The 26,176-nt window shown below is 39.4% G+C and overlaps 2 protein-coding genes and 1 long non-coding RNA gene across 4 annotated transcripts; 1 reads left to right on the top strand and 2 right to left on the bottom strand.

Moving 5' to 3' along the window:
• Positions 1-230: 230 nt before the first annotated feature.
• comtd1 (catechol-O-methyltransferase domain containing 1) lies at positions 231-5,807 on the top strand. Of its 2 annotated transcripts, none has more exons than XM_023808052.2 (7): positions 231-375; positions 2,204-2,334; positions 2,761-2,866; positions 3,209-3,327; positions 4,850-4,904; positions 4,991-5,124; positions 5,400-5,807. In XM_023808052.2, exons 2-7 carry the CDS (start codon positions 2,230-2,232, stop codon positions 5,550-5,552), a joined length of 672 nt encoding a protein of 223 aa, XP_023663820.1. In that variant the 5' UTR covers positions 231-375; positions 2,204-2,229; the 3' UTR covers positions 5,553-5,807. The 2 variants fall into 2 exon arrangements, with proteins under 2 accessions (XP_023663820.1, XP_023663821.1); XM_023808053.2 differs by lacking the exon at positions 231-375 and adding an exon at positions 991-1,134.
• An 8,887-nt stretch (positions 5,808-14,694) lies between these two features.
• On the bottom strand, positions 14,695-17,084 carry LOC140577597 (anti-apoptotic protein NR13-like). Its single transcript, XM_072703722.1, has 4 exons — positions 16,795-17,084; positions 16,095-16,504; positions 15,462-15,566; positions 14,695-14,851 (listed from the first exon to the last, which is right to left on the bottom strand). Exons 1-4 carry the CDS (start codon positions 16,895-16,897, stop codon positions 14,786-14,788), a joined length of 684 nt encoding a protein of 227 aa, XP_072559823.1. The 5' UTR covers positions 16,898-17,084; the 3' UTR covers positions 14,695-14,785.
• A 4,212-nt stretch (positions 17,085-21,296) lies between these two features.
• LOC140581327 (uncharacterized) lies at positions 21,297-22,738 on the bottom strand. Its single transcript, XR_011984396.1, has 3 exons — positions 22,697-22,738; positions 22,064-22,168; positions 21,297-21,453 (listed from the first exon to the last, which is right to left on the bottom strand). It is a non-coding gene; the product is annotated as an uncharacterized lncRNA (long non-coding RNA).
• Positions 22,739-26,176: the final 3,438 nt, after the last annotated feature.

Raw genomic sequence — 26,176 nt, 5'->3', positions numbered from 1 at the left:
CTGTAGGCCTACTATGAACTTCGAGCTGAAGGTGCCTGGTGATTTTAATTTAAATACATGACTATTCATTAAGCAATTTCATTCAGTGAACAATCTAAAAATAACTATTAGTTACTACAGTACCAAGGCCGTGGCCATGAAGTCAACATTGGGGGACATGCCCCGCCCCATATATATTACAATTACGGATTACGGCCATGGTTACTATACTCACTTTGTAGCTGGTTTTCAGGGAAAACTGGATTTAAGGGTTAAGCAACTGTGGCTGTCACCTCCCATTTAGAAGCCATTTTAAACCGAGGAGGAACGGGGTTTGGATACAGTCCATATCCTTCCGTAGGACAGCACCTTGATCTGAGCCTGTAAGGTTAGCGTGTGAGTATGAAACTGCACTGTTTATCTTGGTAACTGTCCTTATAGTACAGTGGACAAAAGTCTGGAGGAAATATAGCGATATGGGGTTTAATTTGGTTGACAACAAAATTTAACATTTTGTCATTTGAATGTGCAGGGATTATCCCATATCCACTTTTAATAATATCGATGTATTAATATTAAACCTGGATATGGGATAATTTCTGCATATTCAAACGACAAACTGTTTAATTCAGTTTGTATATCAAGCAAAACTCGACTTACTACGCTTTTTAAATACTGTACAGCCGTATACGTTACATCGTTTCAGAGGTATTTGTCCACAGAAGTGCTAAGCGCAAAAAGCCTAGCAAATCGCTTCGCGGAATTACTTACTTTAAAACATAACAGACGTGTTTGACTCGGATTGTTCGCTAAATGACTTTCTGAATACATATTAGACTAGGAAGTAGGAACTCACGGATGTATTTACCCGGAACACACGAGAGGTCATGTGACAAAGACCGTATATCTCATAATATAGGTGCCATGGTATTATATTGTTCCTGTATAACATAGACGATCTTTTCCTGAAGACAAATATTCTAGCTTTTTCGGTAGTGTCCCATTGAAATGCCGAAGCCGCCGGAGACGATTTAATTTCAGATTACGGCGAACTACTAAGGGTCTTTTTCACAATGTCGTTTCACAATGTATCAAGAGAAGCTATGGCTGGTACTGCCATACTCGGTGTTGCTCTTGTGGCAGGTTACTACATGGGTAAGGGCGATCCGAGTTGATTTACTCTAAAATGCTGATAATTAAATTGGACTATGGTCAGACATGTGCATCTCATCCAATCAAAAACTTGATCCTTTTGGTTTAAAGTACATATTTCATTTAAAAGACAAGGTACTATAGAATTACACATCCTGACACATTACACTGTTATTTTTAAGATCACTTCAATTTTATGCTATTACATAATTCACATAATATTATAGCTTTATACGAGTATTTTCACCATAATATTACTTCATCAGTTTTGTAATATTGACTAAGTAATGACATGTGCATACTGTTAAGCGGGTGCAGTTTCTAACAATATGAATGGCTTTATAAACATCTATTTTTAAATAAACGCCTCAATATTACACGTGTTTAGTCAAATTATAAATTACTCCCCAACCTTTGTAATAATTATGACAAACAGCCATAAGATTAAAACCACCGACAGGTGAAGTGAATGACATTCATTATCTCGTTACAATGGTGCCTGCCAGACAGGCAAGTGAACAGTCTGTTCTTGAAGTTGGTGTGATGGAAGAGGGGAAAATGGTGCACCCCTTCATGGCAACGGTATTTGCCCAATGGCAATAGCCTCTTTCAGCAGGGTAATGCACCCTACTATACTGTAATAATTGTTTATAGAGTTCAAGGCATTGAGTTGGAGGCCCAACCTGGCAACCTACAGCAACTATCTTCTACGTAATTTTTGTGAGCAATCAGTAAGTCTAGATCAGGGTTCTTCAACTCTGGACCTCGATTCCTAATCCAGGCCGTGTTTTCAGTTCTCCCAGGTAGTTGTTTAATAATTACTGATTCTGATTGGTCAGAGGCTTCACACCTGATTGACAGGTAAAGGAAGGCTGGAAAACCAGCAGTGCCTGGACCTCGAGGACCGTGAGTTGAATAACCCTGGTCTAGATAAAATGACACTAGGGCAAAGTCCGAAACCCTCCCTAATACTGCCGTATATCTTTTGCTTTTGGCTTTGGTTGTATGACTTGTATCACACATTATATATGGAGAAAGCACATGGTAATATTATCCACTATCTTCTCTGTAGGGAAAACCAGAACTGTCTCTTCCAGAATGGACCTTTTTAAAAGCCACAGTGGAGCTAAAGACAACCCATTGATGTTGTACGTGTTGAATCATTCTTTGCGAGAACACCCAGCTTTGACAAAGCTCCGACTGGTAATAAATTACATTCTCAAATATTAGAAAATATAGTATAGGACACACGGTATATTAGATGGACGAATACATGACTGAATGAATGAAATGCCGGCTAGACTGATCCAATGAAAAAGCTTTTAAAAGTGGTTTTAAGAAATTTTATGAGTAAAGGAAAACGTACAGTTTAGCCACTAGATGGCAATATGTCAGCACTACACATAGCTTGGTATGGTCAGGATTAGAAGTGGATGGATGGATGGATGGATGGATGGATAAAAGGTTCTGCCAGATAATACATTTGTTTGGGTTTAATCGAATAGGTATTTAGTAATATAATTCTATGTTACTGTAGTTGAGTGGTGTAGTTCAACCGTTTTTTAAATTGTGTAAAATATCCAGTTTTAACTTTAGTTAAATGATGCATCTTTTTCCTACACTATGTAGAAGACACTTGAAGATCCCTATAACTATATGATGGTTGCATGTGAGCAGGCTCAGCTGATGGCCAACCTTGCAAAGCTGATCAAGGCCAAAAAAGCCATTGAGATAGGTATGTACAGAAAGTTCAGCTTATTTTATGGTTAAATAAACCCTGTCTAACAGAATCTGGGAAAACCACTCAGTCTTTTAATCACGAGCCAAACTTCTGTCTGTCATGCCAACAATATTAAACAGAACTAAATGGGTATGCTTACATTACTGGAGATCTCTATGTAGTCAGAAGAATCAAGTGCTACACAGTATACAGAGAGAATGGGATTCTAAATATGATTCGGCATATCAATGCATGCCATCAGCAACATAGTGCTGGCATTTATTAAACAAAAAACTGGAGCACCATGCCTGTGTCAATGAGATTTCTAACACCACCCCAACACCCTTCCACCCCCAGGTGTGTACACTGGATACAATGCACTTAGTCTGGCACTGGCTTTGCCCGAAGATGGCCGGGTTGTGGCATGTGATGTAGAGGAAAAGTATACTGACGTGGGCAAGCCCTTCTGGGAAGAGGTACAGTAAAATATACTTGCTTTGCAAGTTGCCTTTTCTGAAGTATCGCTGTGAAAGTTTAACAACCAGTCTCTAATGAAATGTATGTTCCGGCCAAAAACAGGATCAGTATAATGTGAAGTTTTATATTGGACATTCACAGCCAAAGTGCATTTCACTTTTCAGCTATTTTAACGGATTCCTGCGTGCGAGGCATTCTAACAACATTCTCTGAGCATTTCTCTTTTGCCACTGCTTTTTCTCCAGTAACAAATGCGCTGGTGTCATTTTCCCTTTATAAAGTGCTGAAAGGAGAATAAAAGTTGCCATCCAGGTAACAAAGTAAATTCTTGCATTATGCATGTTAACAGTGGTAAGCATCATGCTTCAGTTCATGCCCAGGATCCCTCATAGTCTAAGTGTTATTAAAAATTAACCAATCACCCTGCTAATAGTACTGTCTTCACTGACAATTATTTTGCAACTTAGAAGAAAACCCCCATGCAACACACAATATTAAAATTAACAATGTATTCTTGCTTTCTCTATTCAATTTATAAAAGAGTAATGTATTTAATGTAGACTGTAAAATCCTGTGCAAGTAAATGTATTCTGTAAAACCAGTAAACTCCATTTAAAAATGCATTATGGAAAAGCTGCAAGATAGTCTATCCCAGTTCTCCACATGTCACATTGAGTGTGTATTGTATGAACAGCACTGGACAGCCTGCACAAGCACACCAGTCAACTTTTAAATACCAGGAGTGATTTGTGCAACTGATACAGTCGACTTTTTTATCTATAGACATGTTAGCATAGCCACTGAAATGGCTCATCTAAACTAGTGATGATTAGCAGTACAACATATATCTACAACAGACCTGATGTACTCTTAAAAGAGGCTGAATTACCAAAAGTCCAAGGAGTACCACAAAGATGTACAAGACTTAGTCAGTCATTAAAAAAATATATAAAAACATTCAGGTCATTGAAAGTAACTGAAGGTGTAACACCCAACCTTTTCACATGAGGTTCCTTCTCAGTTCTAAAAAATTATAGGCAGCCTCATTACTTAGTTTGAACTGAAGGCAGGGGTGGGGAACCTGTTCCATGGAGGGCCGGTGTGGGTGTGGGTTTTTGGGATGGCCTCTCAATAACAGTGACTCCCCTGGACTGGAGTTGAGAACCACTGTTTTGTTACTGGCAGACTGAGATGTCATCCCAAAAACCCGCACCCACACCGGCCCTCCATGGAACAAGTTCCCCACCCCTGACTAACAGGTAAAATGACCACAGCCCCCCTGCACCATGAATATACAGAAAAGGTTAGATATACACTAGCTGGGAATCATCTGGATATTTCTAAAACACCCTGCACATTTGGCTGACATTCTCCACCAGAAACTTATCAGTTCCCCCACATTAAATCTCAGTAGTTCTCAAGGTGCATTCTGGGTGCACAGAACACCCAAAAGCATGACATTAGGCAATTGTCGCCAAATCTCCAGAACATCTTAAGTACCCATCTTTCTCTTTTTTGTAGGCTGGAGTTCAGCACAAAATCGATCTCCGCATACAGCCAGCCCTGAAAACACTCGGTAATTTGTGTACTAATCAAACTATTCCACATAAATTCCTGCATGATATACCACCAAAACCTCATGCTCTGTCTATCTACTGTCAGATGATCTCCTAGCGGCTGGCGAAGCTGAAACCTTTGACTTTGCCTTTATCGATGCTGACAAAATAAATTATGACAACTATTACGAAAGATCCCTTCAACTTGTGCGGAAAGGAGGGATTATAGCAATTGATAATGTGAGTATACCGCCAGCACCATCATGAGCGCACTCACTAAAGGTGTTTCATGAAATGCTACTTTAAATCGTTTTGTGGCTCTCTTTTCCATGGCAATAAAATACTGCTCTAGTTTTCAAACAAATGATCATTTTGCTTGTACTAGTAAATCTACAGATTGATTACACTGCCTTTGCAATTTCTTTTAACTGATGTTAATGCTCAGCTTTATCATTTGCACACAATACTTGCGCTGCTACAATTATAAATCATTTTTCCTCGACCCCATCTTTCAGGTTCTGTGGAGTGGGAAGGTTATCAACCCAGCTCAGGATGACATGAACACACAAGCGATTGACAAGCTTAATAAGAAGATATACAGAGATACCCGAGTGAATTTGAGCATGCTGACTATAGGAGATGGAGTGACGCTGGCTTTTAAAATATAACCAGCAGAGTAAACACTCAAGACTATAGCGATCAGACTGCACAAAATTTACCTTTAACATCCTATTGGGCCGAAACTATAAATTAAGTTTTTAACTTTATGTCTAAGGAATCAAGGAATGTGTGTGTGTTTTTATCTTCACATATTTCTCCCATTACTAATTATTCTCAGGCATTGTTGCAGCACTATGTAATGCATACCTCGGACTCGGATAATAATTCACCAGTCAACACCAAATTAAATGTTATAAGTCATATGATGGCCTGCTACTCTGCTCTAAATCAGTTTAACCTTAGCAAAGACAAGGAAAATAACCACTCCACTAAAACATCGGAGACACCACCCATCAAAGCAGAATCAAAACAACGAAGACTGAGCTGATGAAAAGGATAAACAGGAGACACAACAGCATATTATACTTAAAAATGTATGATTCATTGTGCTGAGATGTATTGTAGAAGTGAATTAGGTTTTGAGGCCAGTGTAGGTACTTTTGTAACCACTACCTAGTTTACAAAGCAACAAAACACAAGATCTGCACAAGGTTTTCAGGTGTAACGTAATGCTTATTTTTAGTCACTTTATAGACAGAAGGTTTATTAATTAATGTGCATTTTCACATGTATTTTTAAAAAGAAAATATGGCAGCATCCAGGTTTGTTACTACAATTTTCCCCATTCCCTCAAATAGAAAATTATAATTTATATAACATTTAAATTGATAACATTTACCCCCACAGTAAGCTGTCTATCAGAGTAACAAACACAAACATGTTTCTTTTTTCCTAGTCTCCCATCCCTACACTGGAGCGTCCACACGCACCTTATACCATGAAATCTTTGAACGATGGCACCTGTAGCTTTCATAGTATATGATTTTCCCGCTAAATGCCTCCAGGGGGATCACAATCATCAGCCTCCTTGGGAAGGTCTATGCCGGGGTACTGGGGAGGAGGGTCCACCTCTTGGTCAAAACTCAGATCCAAGTGGAATAATGCAGATTCTGTCCTAGTCGCAGAATGCTGGACCAGCTCTTCACCCTCACAAGGATACTGGAGGGGTCATGGGAACCAGTCTACATGTGTTTTGTGAACTTGGAAAAAGCATTCGACCATGTCCTTCCGGGGCTGCTTCAGGTTTTGGGGTACGAGGTCCACTGATGTGGGCCATCAGATCCCTGTATTAAGAGATTGAGAGTTTGGGTCACATCGCCAGTAGTAAGTCAGACTCGTTCCCAGTGGCTGTTGGACTCTGTCAGGACTGTTCTTTGTTACTGATTCTGTTCAAAAAAAATTCTAGAATAGTCATGTGGCAGAGCGGGTGTGGTTCAGTGACCTCAGGACCACATCATTGCTTTTTGCAGATCACGTGGTCCTGTTAGCATCACTGGACTGTGAGCTGCAATATGCAGTGCAGCAGAATGAGGATCAGCACCTCTGAATCTAAGGCCATGGTTCTTGACTGGAAAAGGATGGATTGCCTTCTCCTGGGGGAGGATGAGGTACTGTCTGAAGGAGTTTAAGTATCTTGGGGTCTTGCTCACGAGTAAGGAAAGAAGGAAGCAGGAGATTGACAGACAGATCAGTGCCCCGTCAGCAGTAATGTGGATGCTCTACCGTTCTGTCATGGTAAAGAGAGTGCTGAGTTGGAAGACAAAGCTTTCAATTTACCAGTCGATCGATATTCCTACCCTCACCAATGGTCACAAGCTTTGGATAGTGACCAAAAGAATGGTGTCTGGTCTCAGCCGTAGAGATAGGGTGTGGAGCTCAGACATTTAGGAGGAATTCAAAGTTGAGCTGCTGCTTCTCCTGCCCATTGAAAGAAGCCAGTTGAGATGCCTGAACCACCTATCTAAGATGCCTCCTGGACGCCTCTTTGGTGAGGTGCTTGCAGACCTGGGACATGCTGGAGATAATATCTCTCAGCTGGCCTGGAAATGCCCCCAGTGGAGCTGAAGGAAGTGGCTGGTGAGAGGGAGGTCTGAATACAGACTTGTTGTTCTTACTCTGAAGATCCAGCTTAAGTCCAGTAGGCTACCACCTACTATGAGAATAAGGCTGGATCTGGCCAGACTGGAAGATTGGGCTGTTTCTAATAAATTTGCATATAGATTGTGTGAGGAACTTGTAGACTTGGGTGTGATTGCTGATCTTTATGTGATGTGGGAGAACTTCCATGATAAGACCCTGAAGATTGTTGAGGTTTGTGTTATGTTACCGGTGCTTCATCTCGCAGGGCACCCTGAATATTATCCAAAAAAATCACAGCGTACTGCTTGATGGCAACATTATTGGTTTATCCCAAGAACTGAGAAAGACAACTGCAACATCACTGGGTCCATGGTTCTTCAGGCTAATCCTCCAATTAGCTGTGAACCACCCAATCTCACTGAGACTGCACACACAGTGAACCAGCTGAGGGTAGGGATCTGAGGTATCTGGGGTGAACTTCTCTAGGCTGGTGATAAGGCTGTCCGCCTGGCATTGCAAGCAATCTTTGCTTCCATTTGGGAGACAGGCATCATCCCAAATGACTGGAAAACGGGGCATGATATTCCTATCTGGAAATGGAAAGGGGTAATCGCCTGGATTGCGGCAACTACAGGGGGATAACACTGCTCTCAGTGCCGTATAAGGTTCTTGCTAGGCTCATCCTCAACAGGATCCGTAATCACTTGCTCACCTATCAGTGACTGGAGCAGTCTAGATTTACGCCTAAAAAGTCTACCATCATTGGCATCCTGTCACTGAAGAGTCTCATCAAGCACAAACGCCAATACTGGCAGGGTTTCTTTGCAGCCTTTGACGATTTTCACAAATCATTCAACCCAATCAACCAAGCTGTTTTGTGGGACATCCTAAGGCTTCAGGGGGATCCAGCAAAGTTGCGGAACATCATGGCAGACCTGTACACAGGTACTGTGAGTGCTGTGCAGAGTGGAAGCAGAACCTCTGCATTCCTCCCAGTGGATTCTAGGGTTCGTCAGGAGTGTGTTCCTGCTCCTACTTTGTTCAATGCTTACATGGACTGGGTGTTAAAGTTGGGGGGTCCAGTGACTGTGGGGTATCTGTTTGTGAGTAAAGATGTTGGCTTTGCCAACAATACTGTGATCTTTACAGAATCAATGGAGGCTCTGATGGGGGCTCTCAAGAGATTGAATGAGAATACTGAGTGTTTGGGCTTGCGAGCGTCCTGGATTATAACTAAGATCCAGTCCTTTAATGATCTCTTGGACACAGCAGTCAGCAGTGTATCTGTCTGCAAAGAGAATGTCAACCTTGTCGAGAGGTTCACTTCCCTTGACAGTGACATTCATAAGAAGAAAGAACATAAGAAATTTACAAACGAGAGGAGGCCATTCGGCCCATTAAGCTTGTTTGGGAAGAACTTAACTAATAGCTCAGAGTTGTTAAAATCTTATCTAGCTCTGATTTAAAGGAACCTAAGGTCTTAGCTTGCACTACACTAACATGAAGACTATTCCATACTCTTATTACATGCCTTGTAAAAAAGTGCTTTCTCAAATCCAGTTTAAACTGTTCTCCTGCTAATTTCCACCTATGGCCACGAGTTCTAGTATTTAAACTTGTGTTAAAGTAGCCATTTGGCTGAACAGCATCAAGACCTGTTAGAATCTTATATACCTGGATCATGTCCCCCCTTAGTCTCCTTTGCTCAAGGCTGAACAGATTCAGCTCAGCTAACCTCTCCTCATAAGACATTCCTCTAAGACCAGGAATCATTCTCGTAGCCCTACATTGAACCTTTTCCAAGGCAGCAATGTCCTTTTTAAGGTATGATGACCAAACCTGCACACAATATTCTAGGTGGGGTCTTACCAAGAAATTGTATAATCGTAGCATCATGACTCTGGTGACTCTTCCTATGAAGTAAGTGGATGGATTGGGAGCAGTGGCAGAACAACTGCACACAAGGCCTCTGGGCAAAACACCGATCGGGGCACGCACACACACATACACGTATATGTGCAGCGCTGAAATGAAAGTGTAAGGGCAGGATCACAAGAAAAACTTAATGAGAGAATTCGACTGACCCTCACAAAAACTGTAAAGTTTTAGTGGCTAAATTGCATTTTCTACGCCTTTTCAGACAGGAGATTTGTTTGGCTATGCCTAGAAAGCAACGTTGTTACCAGTGTGGAGACCAACAGAGTTTTACCAAGGACAAAAATTCCACCTCCAGCTGCCTGCCCATCTCATCCATTTCTGTTGCAAAAATTACAGTGTATTGTCTAAGTGAATAGGTTATAGGTTAATTCAGTGTTTCTTAAAGTGTGGGGCGCGCCCCTCTGGTGGGGAACAGAGACGTGACAAGTGGGGCGCGAAATACAGGGGGACTTTTTTGTTTATTCATTTATTTTTTTCATTTGTGTTATTAAATCTATGAATTCATTTATTTAATTACCATACACCCAAAACAAAACAAAGACACATTTAAACGTAATCCTAAATTAAAACAACATCAGCGAGCGAATGGCATTGAAAATGTCATGTGGAACCACAGTACTTTTGAGAGTGGCAGTATCAAGCCTTCAACCTCGTTTTGAAAACATGTGTGCTACAAAACAGGCTCATTGCAGCCACTAAAATAGTAAAAAAAAAATATAAAGTAATATAATACACTCACCTAAAGGATTATTAGGAACACCTGTTCAATTTCTCATTAATGCAATTATCTAATCAACCAATCACATGGCAGTTGCTTCAATGCATTTAGGGGTGTGGTCCTGGTCTAGACAATCTCCTGAACTCCAAACTGAATGTCAGAATGGGAAAGAAAGGTGATTTAAGCAATTTTGAGCGTGGCATGGTTGTTGGTGCCAGACGGGCCGGTCTGAGTATTTCACAATCTGCTCAGTTACTGGGATTTTCACGCACAACCATTTCTAGGGTTTACAAAGAATGGTGTGCAAAGGGAAAAACATCCAGTATGCGGCAGTCCTGTGGGCGAAAATGCCTTGTTGATGCTAGAGGTCAGAGGAGAATGGGCTGACTGATTCAAGCTGATAGAAGAGCAACTTTGACTGAAATAACCACTCGTTACAACCGAGGTATGCAGCAAAGCATTTGTGAAGCCACAACACGCACAACCTTGAGGCGGATGGGCTACAACAGCAGAAGACCCCACCGGGTACCACTCATCTCCACTACAAATAGGAAAAAGAGGCTACAATTTGCACGAGCTCACCAAAATTGGACAGTTGAAGACTGGAATAATGTTGCCTGGTCTGATGAGTCTCGATTTCTGTTGAGACATTCAAATGGTAGAGTCAGAATTTGGCGTAAACAGAATGAGAACATGGATTCATCATGCCTTGTTACCACTGTGCAGGCTGGTGGTGGTGGTGTAATGGTGTGGGGGATGTTTTCTTGGCACACTTTAGGCCCCTGAGTGCCAATTGGGCATCGTTTAAATGCCACGGCCTACCTGAGCATTGTTTCTGACCATGTCCATCCCTTTATGACCACCATGTACCCATCCTCTGATGGCTACTTCCAGCAGGATAATGTACCATGTCCCAAAGCTCCAATCATTTCAAATTGGTTTCTTGAACATGACAATGAGTTCACTGTACTACAATGGCCCCCACAATCACCAGATCTCAACCCAATAGAGCATCTTTGGGATGTGGTGGAACGGGAGCTTCGTGCCCTGGATGTGCATCCCACAAATCTCCATCAACTGCAAGATGCTATCCTATCAATATGGGCCAACATTTCTAAAGAATGCTTTCAGCACCTTGTTGAATCAATGCCACGTAGAATCAAGGCAGTTCTGAAGGCGAAAGGGGGTCAAACACCGTATTAGTATGGTGTTCCTAATAATCCTTTAGGTGAGTGTATATAAAATATAAAGAAAACACAACACTTTTATTTTCTTTGTTTCTAAATTGAGTTTATCAGAGGTAAAATGCAAACATAAATGCATTATTATTATAGTTATCATATATGTTTGAACAAAGTGTTATTTCATGCAAAGTGATAATATATTTGTACTTTTATTAGATGTTTTATTTAGGTTCCATGTGTGAAAGACTTTAATGCTGTTATATGAAGTTACGGTTTTAAAATGTAATGTTATTTCAATAAATTTGAACAGTTAAACTTAAAGCCCAGTTTATTACAATTTTGTTGGGGACGATTTGGGACAGGTGGGGCTTACAACCCTTCCATACCTCCAAAGTGGGGAATGACAGAAAAAGATTAAGAAACTACTGGGTTAATTGGTGTGCAGGCACCGTGTTTCTCATTCTCATAATGCGCTCATGCATCCAGGCATAACCCATTCAAATGTCATGTAGCCAAACTTTTTATACAACTTAGACAGCACAGAATCATTAACCCACTTTAACGCATTTATTTATACAACCACATATTTCCCACATTTTGACATCAGTGATGCAGTGAAGATAGTCTATTTATTTCTTGACGCCAACCCTCCCCATTAATCCGGGCTTGGGACCTAGTTGAGCTGGCTTGCTCCCTTAAGTGGCTGGGTTAGGCTAAACCAGGGTTGGCCAATCTTATCCGCAAAGGGCCGGCGTGTATGCAGGTTTTTGGGATAACCTGTAGCTCAGCTGTTCAAACCCAGGTGTCAGGACTCTTCAGTCAATCAGTGCTCTAATTAGTAATCCGCATACACACTGGCCATTTGCGGATAATATTGGCCACCCCTGGGCTAAACTACAGTGGTACCTCAGTTCTCGAACTCATTAGAACTCGAATTTCTTAAAAGTCGAACCAACTATTTTGGAAAAAAAAATTACCTAGAACTCGATCTGAATCTCAGAAGTCAAACCGTGAACGCCGACCTAAGATAACTTGTACACGTGGGGAAATGAGTCTCGCGGCACGTCTCTCAGCGGAAACATAGGGTAAGGCTTCAGTCTCAGCCTCGCATTCGCTGTGATAGCATCCTGCATGTTTACACTAGCTGAATACATATATTTAGACAGTAAAAATACATTTAGACAATGATAGACAGTAACAGTAATTATTATTATATAATAAAATACATTTAAAAATAAAGATTTCTTATTAATTATTTTAATATTAATAATAAACCATTAATATATTTGATTATAATACTATTGTCCTGCCTAGCGGGGACGGAACGGAGACAAAGACGCAGACGTAAGGGTATCGGGGAATACGGGGTTTAATTACAGGTAAGGCAGGCAAAGCGCAGACGGACAATACAATGACGGAGCTGGGGAAACAAACTGAAACGCGGACGAAATACAGAGGACTAATGACAATGTCACGCCCGCTCCGTCCGCTCCTAATGTGTGCCACGCCCACCTCATTACCTCCTGTTTCTCCCTGATTGTTCTCACCTGTGGCTCGTTACCCGTAGCTTGTCTGTTGTATTTAGTCCTCGTCTGAGTCAGTCTTCCCCAGACTTGTCATTAATGTTACCCGTCGTTCTTCCCCGTCTTGTGGATTCTGCCGTAATAAACCCCGTTTGCCCTACTTCCTGGCTCAGTATCCCTGCTTCCCAGATCGCCTTCTGCCCGACCATGACCGACAACAACCAGTAACAGCTAATCACACGGGGATTTTACACGGGGTTAATAAGGGGGCGTGGCACACGGAAGGAGCGGACGACACATTGTTTTTTTTAACTTTACACATTGTTTGGATACATTTATTTTCTGACTTTACAAATTTAATTAGCGACTGGGCTGATACTTGGCAGATGAAATTTAACACAGAAAAATGTAAGGTAATCCATGCAGGGAGCAAAAATATAAAGTACAGATATTTTATGGGTTCCACTGAAATAAAGGTAGCTGATTATGAGAAAGATCTCGGTGTGTATGTTGATGCTTCCATTCTCGCCAGTCGGAGAAGCAATGAAAAAGCCGAATAGGATGTTGGGGTATATCTCCAGGTGTGTGGAGTTTAAGTCAAGAGAGGTGATGTTACATTTATATAATTCCTTGGTAAGACCCCACCTAGAATATTGTGTGCAGGTTTGGTCACCATACCTTAAGAAGGACATTGCTGCCTTAGAAAAGGTGCAACGGAAGGCTACGAGAATGATTCCTGGTCTTAGACTAATGTCTTATGAGGAGAGGTTAGCTGAGCTGAATCTGTTTAGCCTTGAGCAAAGGAGACTAAGGGGGGACATGATCCAGGTCTATAAGATTCTAATGGGTCTGGATGCTGTTCAGCCAAATGGCTATTTCAATATTAGTTTAAATACTAGAACTCGCAGCTATAAGTGGAAATTAGTGGGAGAACATTTTAAAACAAATTTGAGGAATCACTTCTTTACACAGCGTGTAGTTAGAGTATGGAATAGTGCTAGTGTAGCGGAAGCTAAAACCCTGGGTTCCTTTAAATCAGAGCTAGATAAGATTTTAACAACTCTGAGCTATTATTTACAGTAAGTTCTCCCCAAATGAGATTGATGGGCCGAATGGCCCCCTCTCATTTGTAAATTTCTTATGTTCTTATGTTCTCTGGAATGGTGGAAAACCCACATAACTGCCTTTCCTAAAAGTGAGCCTCCTAGCTAAGCGGTATCTTTGTATTCCTGTCACTAGTTCACCTTCAGAAAGGGTTTTTAGTACAGGAGGCAACATTGTTACCTGCAAAAGAGCATCAACCAAGCCTGAGACCGTAAACCGGTCTTCTTAGCAAAAAACCTGTAGTGTGTCAAAGCAAATGTGTGCTTTCTTTTTTGTAACATAAAGAAGGTCCAAATGATTCTAGATACAGTTCTAATCATGACTTTTTAGAGATACAAAATAAAGGTAGATATTGATTGCCAGCATTACAGACTTGGCATTGTCTTATGTTTGTACTTTAGCATACTTGCACTGTTAAACTATACACAGTTTATTTATTTTCTTTTTTAATTTGAGGTACTACATGTCCTAACATTCTGAATACTTGAAAAATCCAAAACTTGTTACATTTTAAGTGTGTTTTAAATGAAAGTTTTTTTTATCATAACAAAGCTATGAAGAATGTAGCTCAATTTGGCTGGGGGCAGTCCATTTTTCAGGATTTGTAATTTTCAAAAGTGTCAATAAAGAAAAAACATCTGAGAATCTAATGAATGAAATATTCTTTTATAGAAACATTCACAGAAATGAACCATCGAGTCAGTTTTAGACTTTTGGATAATACAAGTTTTATTCACATTAGCAATCTAGGACAAATAATGCACATTTCTGGTAGACTGTCCCATCTAGCAAACTCATGTTTCTGGCAGTTTCTTGAACGGGACCAAGCCTGGTAGGGATCTTTTTAGCAGATAATTGATCTATTAAAAACAATACAGAGGCAGTTAAGTCAAACATCTCTGTCACCTTGTCTTTAACCATTGTAAGTTGGCTCCTCGCTGCTCGAGCTTGCTGTGTTAGCAACTAGCTAGTAAACTATACACACAAATCACAAACTTCATAATATGATATGCAAATCCCAAACCAAATCTTTAATCTTTAACAAAATTCCCACACCCGTTTAACGTCAGACGTTATATTAGTAGAACGTCTCTCATTCGAGTATCTTTAAATCTGTTATTGCAAGTTACTTTTACTTAAAACTTAAAAAACACTTCTACTAGATGAAAATATACTACTTTCACAAAAAGGGGAGAAAATGTTTAACACAATTAATTTTATTATAACTATTAACATTAACAATTAACATTTTTTGAAGGTTTTATACTGTACAACTGTATGGGTAACAATGTCATAAAATGAAACAAATATACCAAACAGACTATAGGTCATATATAATTTATAAGAAAAGGGCCATGGGGGAAACAACAGTGAACCATATGTACATAAGCAAATTAACAAAAACTTGATCAAAAATCTTTCAGGAAAACATTTCTCTGAATAAAATGGAAAGGAAATACTGTAACGTACAAGAAGAAAGGCAATTGCCACATTTGCAGCTGTGAAGAGACCTCTCATCACAGGTGACACTGGATATTCTGGTCTGAATATGCGGACATAGTCCACGAACCCCCTCTACACAAGAGACAGAGAGAAGATTAATGTCAATTGCAACCCTGGAGACAAAGAGGAGGGGGGACACCCAAGCAGGTACGAGTAGAAGCAAACATATGTGTCAGTCTTTAAAAGATGTAGGTTGATTCTCAAGACTCAGTCCTACATTTTCCCTATTTATTGATCACCATGAAAGGAGAAACATATATATACCTTGGGCTGACAGGTTGAAATATCAAGACAGACAGATATCTTTGCTTGATAAATTAACCCTGAATTCCTTTAAAAAGTAGCATTTACCAAGATAACTAGAAATGGATCTCTGTTATCAATATAACTAATGAGATATTAGGCTTTGTTGACTGAAACACAACAAAAACCCTGAGCAAGATGCTGAGAACATGTTCTCCCAGATTCCATATTCTTGGACTGCTTTGGTGGTACAACCACTTACTTTCTAACACAGGCAAGACAACCAAGAAAAAAATATATATAACAAGAAACTACATAAAAGGAGCAGTTTTTGATTACAAAATTACATGCACCTACCCAGCCTCCATTCTGGATCATCCATTCCTGTGTTTCTCTAAGAACATCAGTGATCATGTCCGCTAGCCGTCTGCAGCAGGTGAAATCTTCATCTATGGTAGACATTTGAACTGCCATCATTCCCGTGAAGGCGAAGAGAATCACAATCTGGGACCACCTCATATTTTCACGATCAACCATATCCAGCATCACATTCCTGAGTTCGGTCCAGGTGTGTATGGGAAAGTTGATCAAGAATGACTGCACAAGACGGCGCAGTGGGAGCCAGTACATATCCTCCACCTCCTTTGCTATGTATCGCATGGCTTTAGCGGACTCGCTGGGAGGTGTCCTCTCGATTCCAACACATAAGTCCATGTAATCATTTGCCACCATAAGAGTTTCGTCATGTAATGAGGTGGCCATATTCACTGAAAAGAGAGAACAAGAAACACTGCTATGCTTTGGACACTCAACGACTGGACAATTATCGACTGTCAGAAATACAATAAAACCATATTTTTGGTGAAAATAAGCAAACTTTCACGTTAAATTTCTTCATGGCGCCAAAGAGATGCAATTTTAAGAGGGACACATGAAGCATTTTTTTTAATCACTGGTATAAAAATATATAACAACAAGATAAATCACATTAATATACCGACTCCATGACACCATCCATGCTATTACATATACATAGAGACCATAACTATTTAAGTACCTTCCTCCTGCTCTGGCGTTTTCCTGAACCGCCGGTAGAGGTACGCTGTACCAGCGGCGGCAGCCGCCACTCCAGCGGCACACGCAAATTTCATGATTCCCATCTTCTTATCCAAGGCGAAATGAGCAGTGTCTCCCGTCCCGCAGTATAAATAAGCATCTGCGTTCTAAACTACGTCAAAAAAAACTCGCAATTTACGTCACACCGTCACGCCCACTGGAAGCAAAAATCGTCGTCTGACATGTTGGTGCATTTCGCGCATGCTCCGTGGGTATTAGTGATGGGCGAATATTTTAGGACAGGGGTACCCAATCGTATCCGCAAAGGGTCGGTGTCCCTTTGCGGATAAGATTGGGTACCCCTGTTTTAGGACATTTCATCTAAAAGATTCGTTATGATTCATTCACCAACTCCTACAGTGGCAATTCTTGTTTACCTAAAATTGCTCTGAAGCAAAAAATTGCTAAAGAGCAAGCTAAATACCACAAATAAGCATGGTTGCCTACTTTTGTCAATTGGCTGGCGTGAGATTTTAAATTCGAGTTAAGTCTGCATGCGCATTTACAAGTAGGTAACGGTTTTTGTAAGGTTTGCAAACTCCCCACGTTTTGATGTAGCTAATTCTAGGTTTATAATGGAACGATATGTATTTGTAATTTGTATTGAAATCTGTAAGATTTCTTGCGTGAGTCTAAAAGTGTCAGTATCGCCAGATACATGAGAGTTTGCAACCCTGAATAAGTAATGTGAGAAGTATTTTTTTTACTGAATTATAGTCTGTCTCTTAACGTTGTACCTTATAGATTCTCATGTCTGTTAAAAACGGAAACCTAGCAGCTTATCATATAGTCAGCTAACGAGTCCAAACGCTAACAAACCTTGGTCAAAATCGTTTTAGAAGGTGACAATATTTTATCTCTAAAATCCAAATATGAAACAAAATTTGAGTAACTAGCTATATATTACAACTGCCTTGCGAAATATCTTACCAAATGTCCCGTCCAATTATAGAACTTTTTAGGCGTAAAAAAAGAAAAGTCTAACTTGCCGAATACAGATAAGTTATCGATCGTCACAAGAGAAAAAGGTGTGGCTCGAGCCTCTCTCGCTCCCGCCTAAACAATACTACGTTAATCTTATTTGGCATTTTTTTGAATACAAGTTTTTTGTTTGGTTTAGATACTTTTCTACCTCAGAATTTTAAAAAGTTTTTAAGAGACCAAAAATAGAGGCAGATACTTGTTGCAGTCAGTTCCGTCCTGCTTTATTTTATGTTTGTCCTTTAACATATTTGTAATATTATAGTGTTTTGCACATTGTTACCTTTATTGGTTTTGTTGTTTTGAGCTATGTGTTTCTTTGAATACTTGAAAATCAATAACCTTTTATAATTTTATGGGAATTTAAATTTGTATGTAAATAGTAAAATTTGTTGGAAAATAAATATTTCTTTACTAATATTGTTTATTTCAATGTATTCATTCTATTTGTCAGAATATGGTTATTTTTATTATATTGATTATTACATGGAACAGTGTTGTGAAACTGTAATATTGATAATTATCGATATCGGTCAATACAGGAAAAATAATTGTGATGTTTTTTTTTGCCATATCGCCCAGCTCTACTATCCAGTGAACTGAGACAAACACCGGACTCCTTTGGTATTGTGTCTCTTCAGAGAATCCTTGTATACCGCCCGTTTGACCTTGTATTGAACAAGCAATTGCTCAGGGAGTCCTAAATGAGGCACATAACCTCTTTTGTGAGGGAGTGTCAGATACAGCAGTGCTTCTCAAACCAGTCCTCGGGGACCCCCCGACCATCCACATTTTTGGACTGGTTTGAGAAACGCTGAGTTACAACACTACAGCCATGTGGCACATTTCCCTGAGGGTGATCTGACTGGCTGGATCTTCATTGCTGAGGTCCCGAGTGGCTGGGCCAAGCCACAGGGACACCCATGTAACACCTGGCCGCGGCAGACAGATGTGGCAGACCAGAGGGTGGGACTGGACTGTGTGTCAGCATGGGGGATTGCCAACCAGCATTTCATAGTGTGGTGAGCACGGAAAATTGCTCTACCAGTGCATGCTCCCCAACCTGACTGGACAGACGTGAAAGTGTTCTGCTATGCTCTGGAATATGTGTTGTACTATAAATAATAATGTTACTTTTTTATGTCGGCCCTACTAATTTCTGGGGAGAGTAGAGTTAATTACTCAGTCAATCTAGCCGATAAGTGTCGACACGCTGCAAATTCCAAAAACACAAACTCTGAAAACACATGCAAAACAAAACGCTGCAGATCCACTCACAATACAACGGAAGTCGATACATTTTCAAATGACAGATAGGATGAAATGATACCGTATATGTCGATATTTTGAAGAGATCAGTAGTTTCCTGGTTGAGGTCTATGTTGCATTGAAAACCGCAAATAAAATCTACAGAACTGTGCACTTTTTGTTTTTATAAACATTAAAATAACTAATTTAAAGTTGTTCTGCTGGGAGTTTTGGGGATATTAGCTGTAGAAATGTCATCTTCTCTCAAATACAATGGGAATGAATGGCATTCTTTCTGCGGTGATTAAAGCACCAGAAAATTCAACCAGAAATCATGACCTGGTTACTCAAGATAACAGACTTTGAAGTGAGCAGTTTAATGTAGGAACTATTTACTTCTATCTAAGCCCACCACAAGTTATCACCGCACAGAAAATATGGCTGGGTTGCTCATGCGCAATGATATGATTTTTGGCGCTTTAATCACTTCGTCATTTACGTCATTCTCATACCCTCAGTCGTGGCATGTACACCGCTGGCGTCCCATACGTTTAATTGTGTCTGGAGGGTTAAAAAAAAAAAGCAATTTGGAGACGTATTCTGTCTCATGGTTTATACCCTAACGGTGTTCCATGATAGAGGAGGTGTACTGACAAATGAGGTCCGTGTACATCATTTACGTCATTTCCTTACCCTCAAACAACATTTACTGACAGGGGAGGTTTATTTACAGGTGAGTACTGCAGCTAGACCCTTTTGGGAAAAATCAAACCACCCAGCTTCTCGCAGGGAATGTGCTGGAAAAGAAATGGGAGGAATCATTGTCATATCCCACATGTGCTTTTGATTTAAAGCTGAACAATTAGCTATTTTCGTGCAAAATATTGTATATGGCTAATCTGCCTAAAACCTGATTAAGGTGTTTTCATATGTTTTTAATGACCCAATTAGCTAGTCATGTAAAAAGTAATTGGGTTATATCTCTAGGTGTGTGGAGTTTAAGTCAAGGGAGGTGATGTTACATATATATAATTCCTTAGTAAGACCCCACCTAGAATATTGTGTGCAGGTTTGGTCACCATACCTTAAGAAGGACATTGCTGCCTTAGAAAAGGTGCAACGGAAGGCTACGAGAATGATTCCTGGTCTTAGATGAATGTCTTATGAGGAGAGGTTAGCTGAGCTGAATCTGTTTAGCCTTGAGCAAAGGAGACTAAGGGGGGACATGATCCAGGTCTATAAGATTCTAATGGGTCTGGATGCTGTTCAGCCAAATGGCTATTTCAATATTAGTTTAAATACTAGAACTCGCAGCTATAAGTGGAAATTAGTGGGAGAACATTTTAAAACAAATTTGAGGAATCACTTCTTTACACAGCGTGTAGTTAGAGTATGGAATAGTGCTAGTGTAGCGGAAGCTAAAACCCTGGGTTCCTTTAAATCAGAGCTAGATAAGATTTTAACAACTCTGAGCTATTATTTACAGTAAGTTCTCCCCAAATGAGATTGATGGGCCGAATGGCCCCCTCTCATTTGTAAATTTCTTATGTTCTTATGTTCTCTGGAATGGTGGAAAACCCACATAACTGCCTTTCCTAAAAGTGAGCCTCCTAGCTAAGCGGTATCTTTGTATTCCTGTCACTAGTTCACCTTCAGAAAGGGTTTTTAGTACAGGAGGCAACATTGTTACCTGCAAAAGAGCATCAACCAAGCCTGAGACCGTAAACCGGTCTTCTTAGCAAAAAACCTGTAGTGTGCCAAAGCAAATGTGTGCTTTCTTTTTTGTAACATAAAGAAGGTCCAAATGATTCTAGATACAGTTCTAATCATGATTTTTTAGAGATACAAAATAAAGGTAGATATTGATTGCCAGCATTACAGACTTGGCATTGTCTTATGTTTGTACTTTAGCATACTTGCACTGTTAAACTATACACAGTTTATTTATTTTCTTTTTTAATTTGAGGTACTACATGTCCTAACATTCTGAATACTTGAAAAATCCAAAACTTGTTACATTTTAAGTGTGTTTTAAATGAAAGTTTTTTTTTATCATAACAAAGCTATGAATAATGTAGCTCAATTTGGCTGGGGGCAGTCCATTTTTCAGGATTTGTAATTTTCAAAAGTGTCAATAAAGAAAAAACATCTGAGAATCTAATGAATGAAATATTCTTTTATAGAAACATTCACAGAAATGAACCATCGAGTCAGTTTTAGACTTTTGGATAATACAAGTTTTATTCACATTAGCAATCTAGGACAAATAATGCACATTTCTGGTAGACTGTCCCATCTAGCAAACTCATGTTTCTGGCAGTTTCTTGAACGGGACCAAGCCTGGTAGGGATCTTTTTAGCAGATAATTGATCTATTAAAAACAATACAGAGGCAGTTAAGTCAAACATCTCTGTCACCTTGTCTTTAACCATTGTAAGTTGGCTCCTCGCTGCTCGAGCTTGCTGTGTTAGCAACTAGCTAGTAAACTATACACACAAATCACAAACTTCATAATATGATATGCAAATCCCAAACCAAATCTTTAATCTTTAACAAAATTCCCACACCCGTTTAACGTCAGACGTTATATTAGTAGAACGTCTCTCATTCGAGTATCTTTAAATCTGTTATTGCAAGTTACTTTTACTTAAAACTTAAAAAACACTTCTACTAGATGAAAATATACTACTTTCACAAAAAGGGGAGAAAATGTTTAACACAATTAATTTTATTATAACTATTAACATTAACAATTAACATTTTTTGAAGGTTTTATACTGTACAACTGTATGGGTAACAATGTCATAAAATGAAACAAATATACCAAACAGACTATAGGTCATATATAATTTATAAGAAAAGGGCCATGGGGGAAACAACAGTGAACCATATGTACATAAGCAAATTAACAAAAACTTGATCAAAAATCTTTCAGGAAAACATTTCTCTGAATAAAATGGAAAGGAAATACTGTAACGTACAAGAAGAAAGGCAATTGCCACATTTGCAGCTGTGAAGAGACCTCTCATCACAGGTGACACTGGATATTCTGGTCTGAATATGCGGACATAGTCCACGAACCCCCTCTACACAAGAGACAGAGAGAAGATTAATGTCAATTGCAACCCTGGAGACAAAGAGGAGGGGGGACACCCAAGCAGGTACGAGTAGAAGCAAACATATGTGTCAGTCTTTAAAAGATGTAGGTTGATTCTCAAGACTCAGTCCTACATTTTCCCTATTTATTGATCACCATGAAAGGAGAAACATATATATACCTTGGGCTGACAGGTTGAAATATCAAGACAGACAGATATCTTTGCTTGATAAATTAACCCTGAATTCCTTTAAAAAGTAGCATTTACAAAGATAACTAGAAATGGATCTCTGTTATCAATATAACTAATGAGATATTAGGCTTTGTTGACTGAAACACAACAAAAACGCTGAGCAAGATGCTGAGAACATGTTCTCCCAGATTCCATATTCTTGGACTGCTTTGGTGGTACAACCACTTACTTTCTAACACAGGCAAGACAACCAAGAAAAAAAAATATATAACAAGAAACTACATAAAAGGAGCAGTTTTTGATTACAAAATTACATGCACCTACCCAGCCTCCATTCTGGATCATCCATTCCTGTTTTTCTCTAAGAATAATCAGTGATCATGTCCGCTAGCCGTCTACAGCAGGTGAAATCTTCATCTATGGTAGACATTTGAACTGCCATCATTCCCGTGAAGGCGAAGAGAATCACAATCTGGGACCACCTCATATTTTCACGATCAACCATATCCAGCATCACATTCCTGAGTTCGGTCCAGGTGTGTATGGGAAAGTTGATCAAGAATGACTGCACAAGACGGCGCAGTGGGAGCCAGTACATATCCTCCACCTTCTTTGCTATGTATCGCATGGCTTTAGCGGACTCGCTGGGAGGTGTCCTCTCGATTCCAACACATAAGTCCATGTAATCATTTGCCACCATAAGAGTTTCGTCATGTAATGAGGTGGCCATATTCACTGAAAAGAGAGAACAAGAAACACTGCTATGCTTTGGACACTCAACGACTGGACAATTATCGACTGTCAGAAATACAATAAAACCATATTTTTGGTGAAAATAAGCAAACTTTCACGTTAAATTTCTTCATGGCGCCAAAGAGATGCAATTTTAAGAGGGACACATGAAGCATTTTTTTTTAATCACTGGTATAAAAATATATAACAACAAGATAAATCACATTAATATACCGACTCCATGATACCATCCATGCTATTACATATACATAGAGACCATAACTATTTAAGTACCTTCCTCCTGCTCTGGCGTTTTCCTGAACCGCCGGTAGAGGTACGCTGTACCAGCGGCGGCAGCCGCCACTCCAGCGGCACACGCAAATTTCATGATTCCCATCTTCTTATCCAAGGCGAAATGAGCAGTGTCTCCCGTCCCGCAGTATAAATAAACATCTGCGTTCTAAACTACGTCAAAAAAAAACTCGCAATTTACGTCACACCGTCACGCCCACTGGAAGCAAAGATCGTCGTCTGACATGTTGGTGCATTTCGCGCATGCTCCGTGGGTATTAGTGATGGACGAATATTTTAGGACAGGGGTACCCAATCGTATCCGCAAAGGGTCGGTGTCCCTTTGCGGATAAGATTGGGTACCCCTGTTTTAGGACATTTCATCTAAAAGATTCGTTATGATTCATTCACCAACTCCTACAGTGGCAATTCTTGTTTACCTAAAATTGCTCTGAAGCAAAAAATTGCTAAAGAGCAAGCTAAATACCACAAATAAGCATGGTTGCCTACTTTTGTCAATTGGCTGGCGTGAGATTTTAAATTCGAGTTAAGTCTGCATGCGCATTTACAGTACAAGTAGGTAACGGTTTTTGTAAGGTTTGCAAACTCCCCACGTTTTGATGTAGCTAATTCTAGGTTTATAATGGAACGATATGTATTTGTAATTTGTATTGAAATCTGTAAGATTTCTTGCGTGAGTCTAAAAGTGTCAGTATCGCCAGATACATGAGAGTTTGCAACCCTGAATAAGTAATGTGAGAAGTATTTTTTTTACTGAATTATAGTCTGTCTCTTAACGTTGTACCTTATAGATTCTCATGTCTGTTAAAAACGGAAACCTAGCAGCTTATCATATAGTCAGCTAACGAGTCCAAACGCTAACAAACCTTGGTCAAAATCGTTTTAGAAGGTGACAATATTTTATCTCTAAAATCCAAATATGAAATATGAAACAAAATTTGAGTAACTAGCTGTATATTACAACTGCCTTGCGAAATATCTTACCAAATGTCCCGTCCAATTATAGAACTTTTTAGGCGTAAAAAAATAAAAGTCTAACTTGCCGAATACAGATAAGTTATCGATCGTCACAAGAGAAAAAGGTGTGGCTCGAGCCTCTCTCGCTCCCGCCTAAACAATACTACGTTAATCTTATTTGGCATTTTTTTGAATACAAGTTTTTTGTTTGGTTTAGATACTTTTCTACCTCAGAATTTTAAAAAGTTTTTAAGAGACCAAAAATAGAGGCAGATACTTGTTGCAGTCAGTTCCGTCCTGCTTTATTTTATGTTTGTCCTTTAACATATTTGTAATATTATAGTGTTTTGCACATTGTTACCTTTATTGGTTTTGTTGTTTTGAGCTATGTGTTTCTTTGAATACTTGAAAATCAATAACCTTTTAAAATTTTATGGGAATTTAAATTTGTATGTAAATAGTAAAATTTGTTGGAAAATAAATATTTGTTTACTAATATTGTTTATTTCAATGTATTCATTCTATTTGTCAGAATATGGTTATTTTTATTATATTGATTATTACATGGAACAGTGTTGTGAAACTGTAATATTGATAATTATCGATATAAATGAGGTCCGTGTACATCATTTACGTCATTTCCTTACCCTCAGACAACATTTACTGACAGGGGAGGTTTATTTACAGGTGAGTACTGCAGCTAGACCCTTTTGGGAAAAATCAAACCACCCAGCTTCTCGCAGGGAATGTGCTGGAAAAGAAATGGGAGGAATCATTGTCATATCCCACATGTGCTTTTGATTTAAAGCTGAACAATTAGCTATTTTCGTGCAAAATATTGTATATGGCTAATCTGCCTAAAACCTGATTAAGGTGTTTTCATATGTTTTTAATGACCCAATTAGCTAGTCATGTACAAAGTAATTGGGTTATATCTCTAGGTGTGTGGAGTTTAAGTCAAGGGAGGTGATGTTACATATATATAATTCCTTAGTAAGACCCCACCTAGAATATTGTGTGCAGGTTTGGTCACCATACCTTAAGAAGGACATTGCTGCCTTAGAAAAGGTGCAACGGAAGGCTACGAGAATGATTCCTGGCCTTAGACTAATGTCTTATGAGGAGAGGTTAGCTGAGCTGAATCTGTTTAGCCTTGAGCAAAGGAGACTAAGGGGGGACATGATCCAGGTCTATAAGATTCTAATGGGTCTGGATGCTGTTCAGCCAAATGGCTATTTCAATATTAGTTTAAATACTAGAACTCGCAGCTATAAGTGGAAATTAGTGGGAGAACATTTTAAAACAAATTTGAGGAATCACTTCTTTACACAGCGTGTAGTTAGAGTATGGAATAGTGCTAGTGTAGCGGAAGCTAAAACCCTGGGTTCCTTTAAATCAGAGCTAGATAAGATTTTAACAACTCTGAGCTATTATTTACAGTAAGTTCTCCCCAAATGAGATTGATGGGCCGAATGGCCCCCTCTCATTTGTAAATTTCTTATGTTCTTATGTTCTCTGGAATGGTGGAAAACCCACATAACTGCCTTTCCTAAAAGTGAGCCTCCTAGCTAAGCGGTATCTTTGTATTCCTGTCACTAGTTCACCTTCAGAAAGGGTTTTTAGTACAGGAGGCAACATTGTTACCTGCAAAAGAGCATCAACCAAGCCTGAGACCGTAAACCGGTCTTCTTAGCAAAAAACCTGTAGTGTGTCAAAGCAAATGTGTGCTTTCTTTTTTGTAACATAAAGAAGGTCCAAATGATTCTAGATACAGTTCTAATCATGATTTTTTAGAGATACAAA

Source organism: Paramormyrops kingsleyae, chromosome 20 (assembly GCF_048594095.1).
Source record: "Paramormyrops kingsleyae isolate MSU_618 chromosome 20, PKINGS_0.4, whole genome shotgun sequence".
NCBI classification, from domain to species: Eukaryota; Metazoa; Chordata; class Actinopteri; order Osteoglossiformes; family Mormyridae; genus Paramormyrops; species Paramormyrops kingsleyae.
Note: the sequence above shows the minus strand (reverse complement) of the source record. Positions and strands in the feature narration are given on the sequence as shown.

Excerpts from the sequence above, each read along its gene's own strand:
- LOC140577597 (XM_072703722.1), bottom strand. The coding sequence starts at position 16,897 with ATGGGAATCATGAAATTTGCGTGTGCCGCTGGAGTGGCGGCTGCCGCC. Across the intron at positions 16,505-16,794 it reads AACGCCAGAGCAGGAGGAAG|TGAATATGGCCACCTCATTA; the intron begins GTACTTAAATAG and ends CTCTCTTTTCAG. Across the intron at positions 14,852-15,461 it reads TGGCAATTGCCTTTCTTCTT|ATCAATTATCTGCTAAAAAG; the intron begins GTACGTTACAGT and ends TGTTTTTAATAG.
- comtd1 (XM_023808053.2), top strand. The coding sequence starts at position 1,053 with ATGTCGTTTCACAATGTATCAAGAGAAGCTATGGCTGGTACTGCCATA. Across the intron at positions 3,328-4,849 it reads GCAAGCCCTTCTGGGAAGAG|GCTGGAGTTCAGCACAAAAT; the intron begins GTACAGTAAAAT and ends TCTTTTTTGTAG. Across the intron at positions 5,125-5,399 it reads GGATTATAGCAATTGATAAT|GTTCTGTGGAGTGGGAAGGT; the intron begins GTGAGTATACCG and ends CCCATCTTTCAG.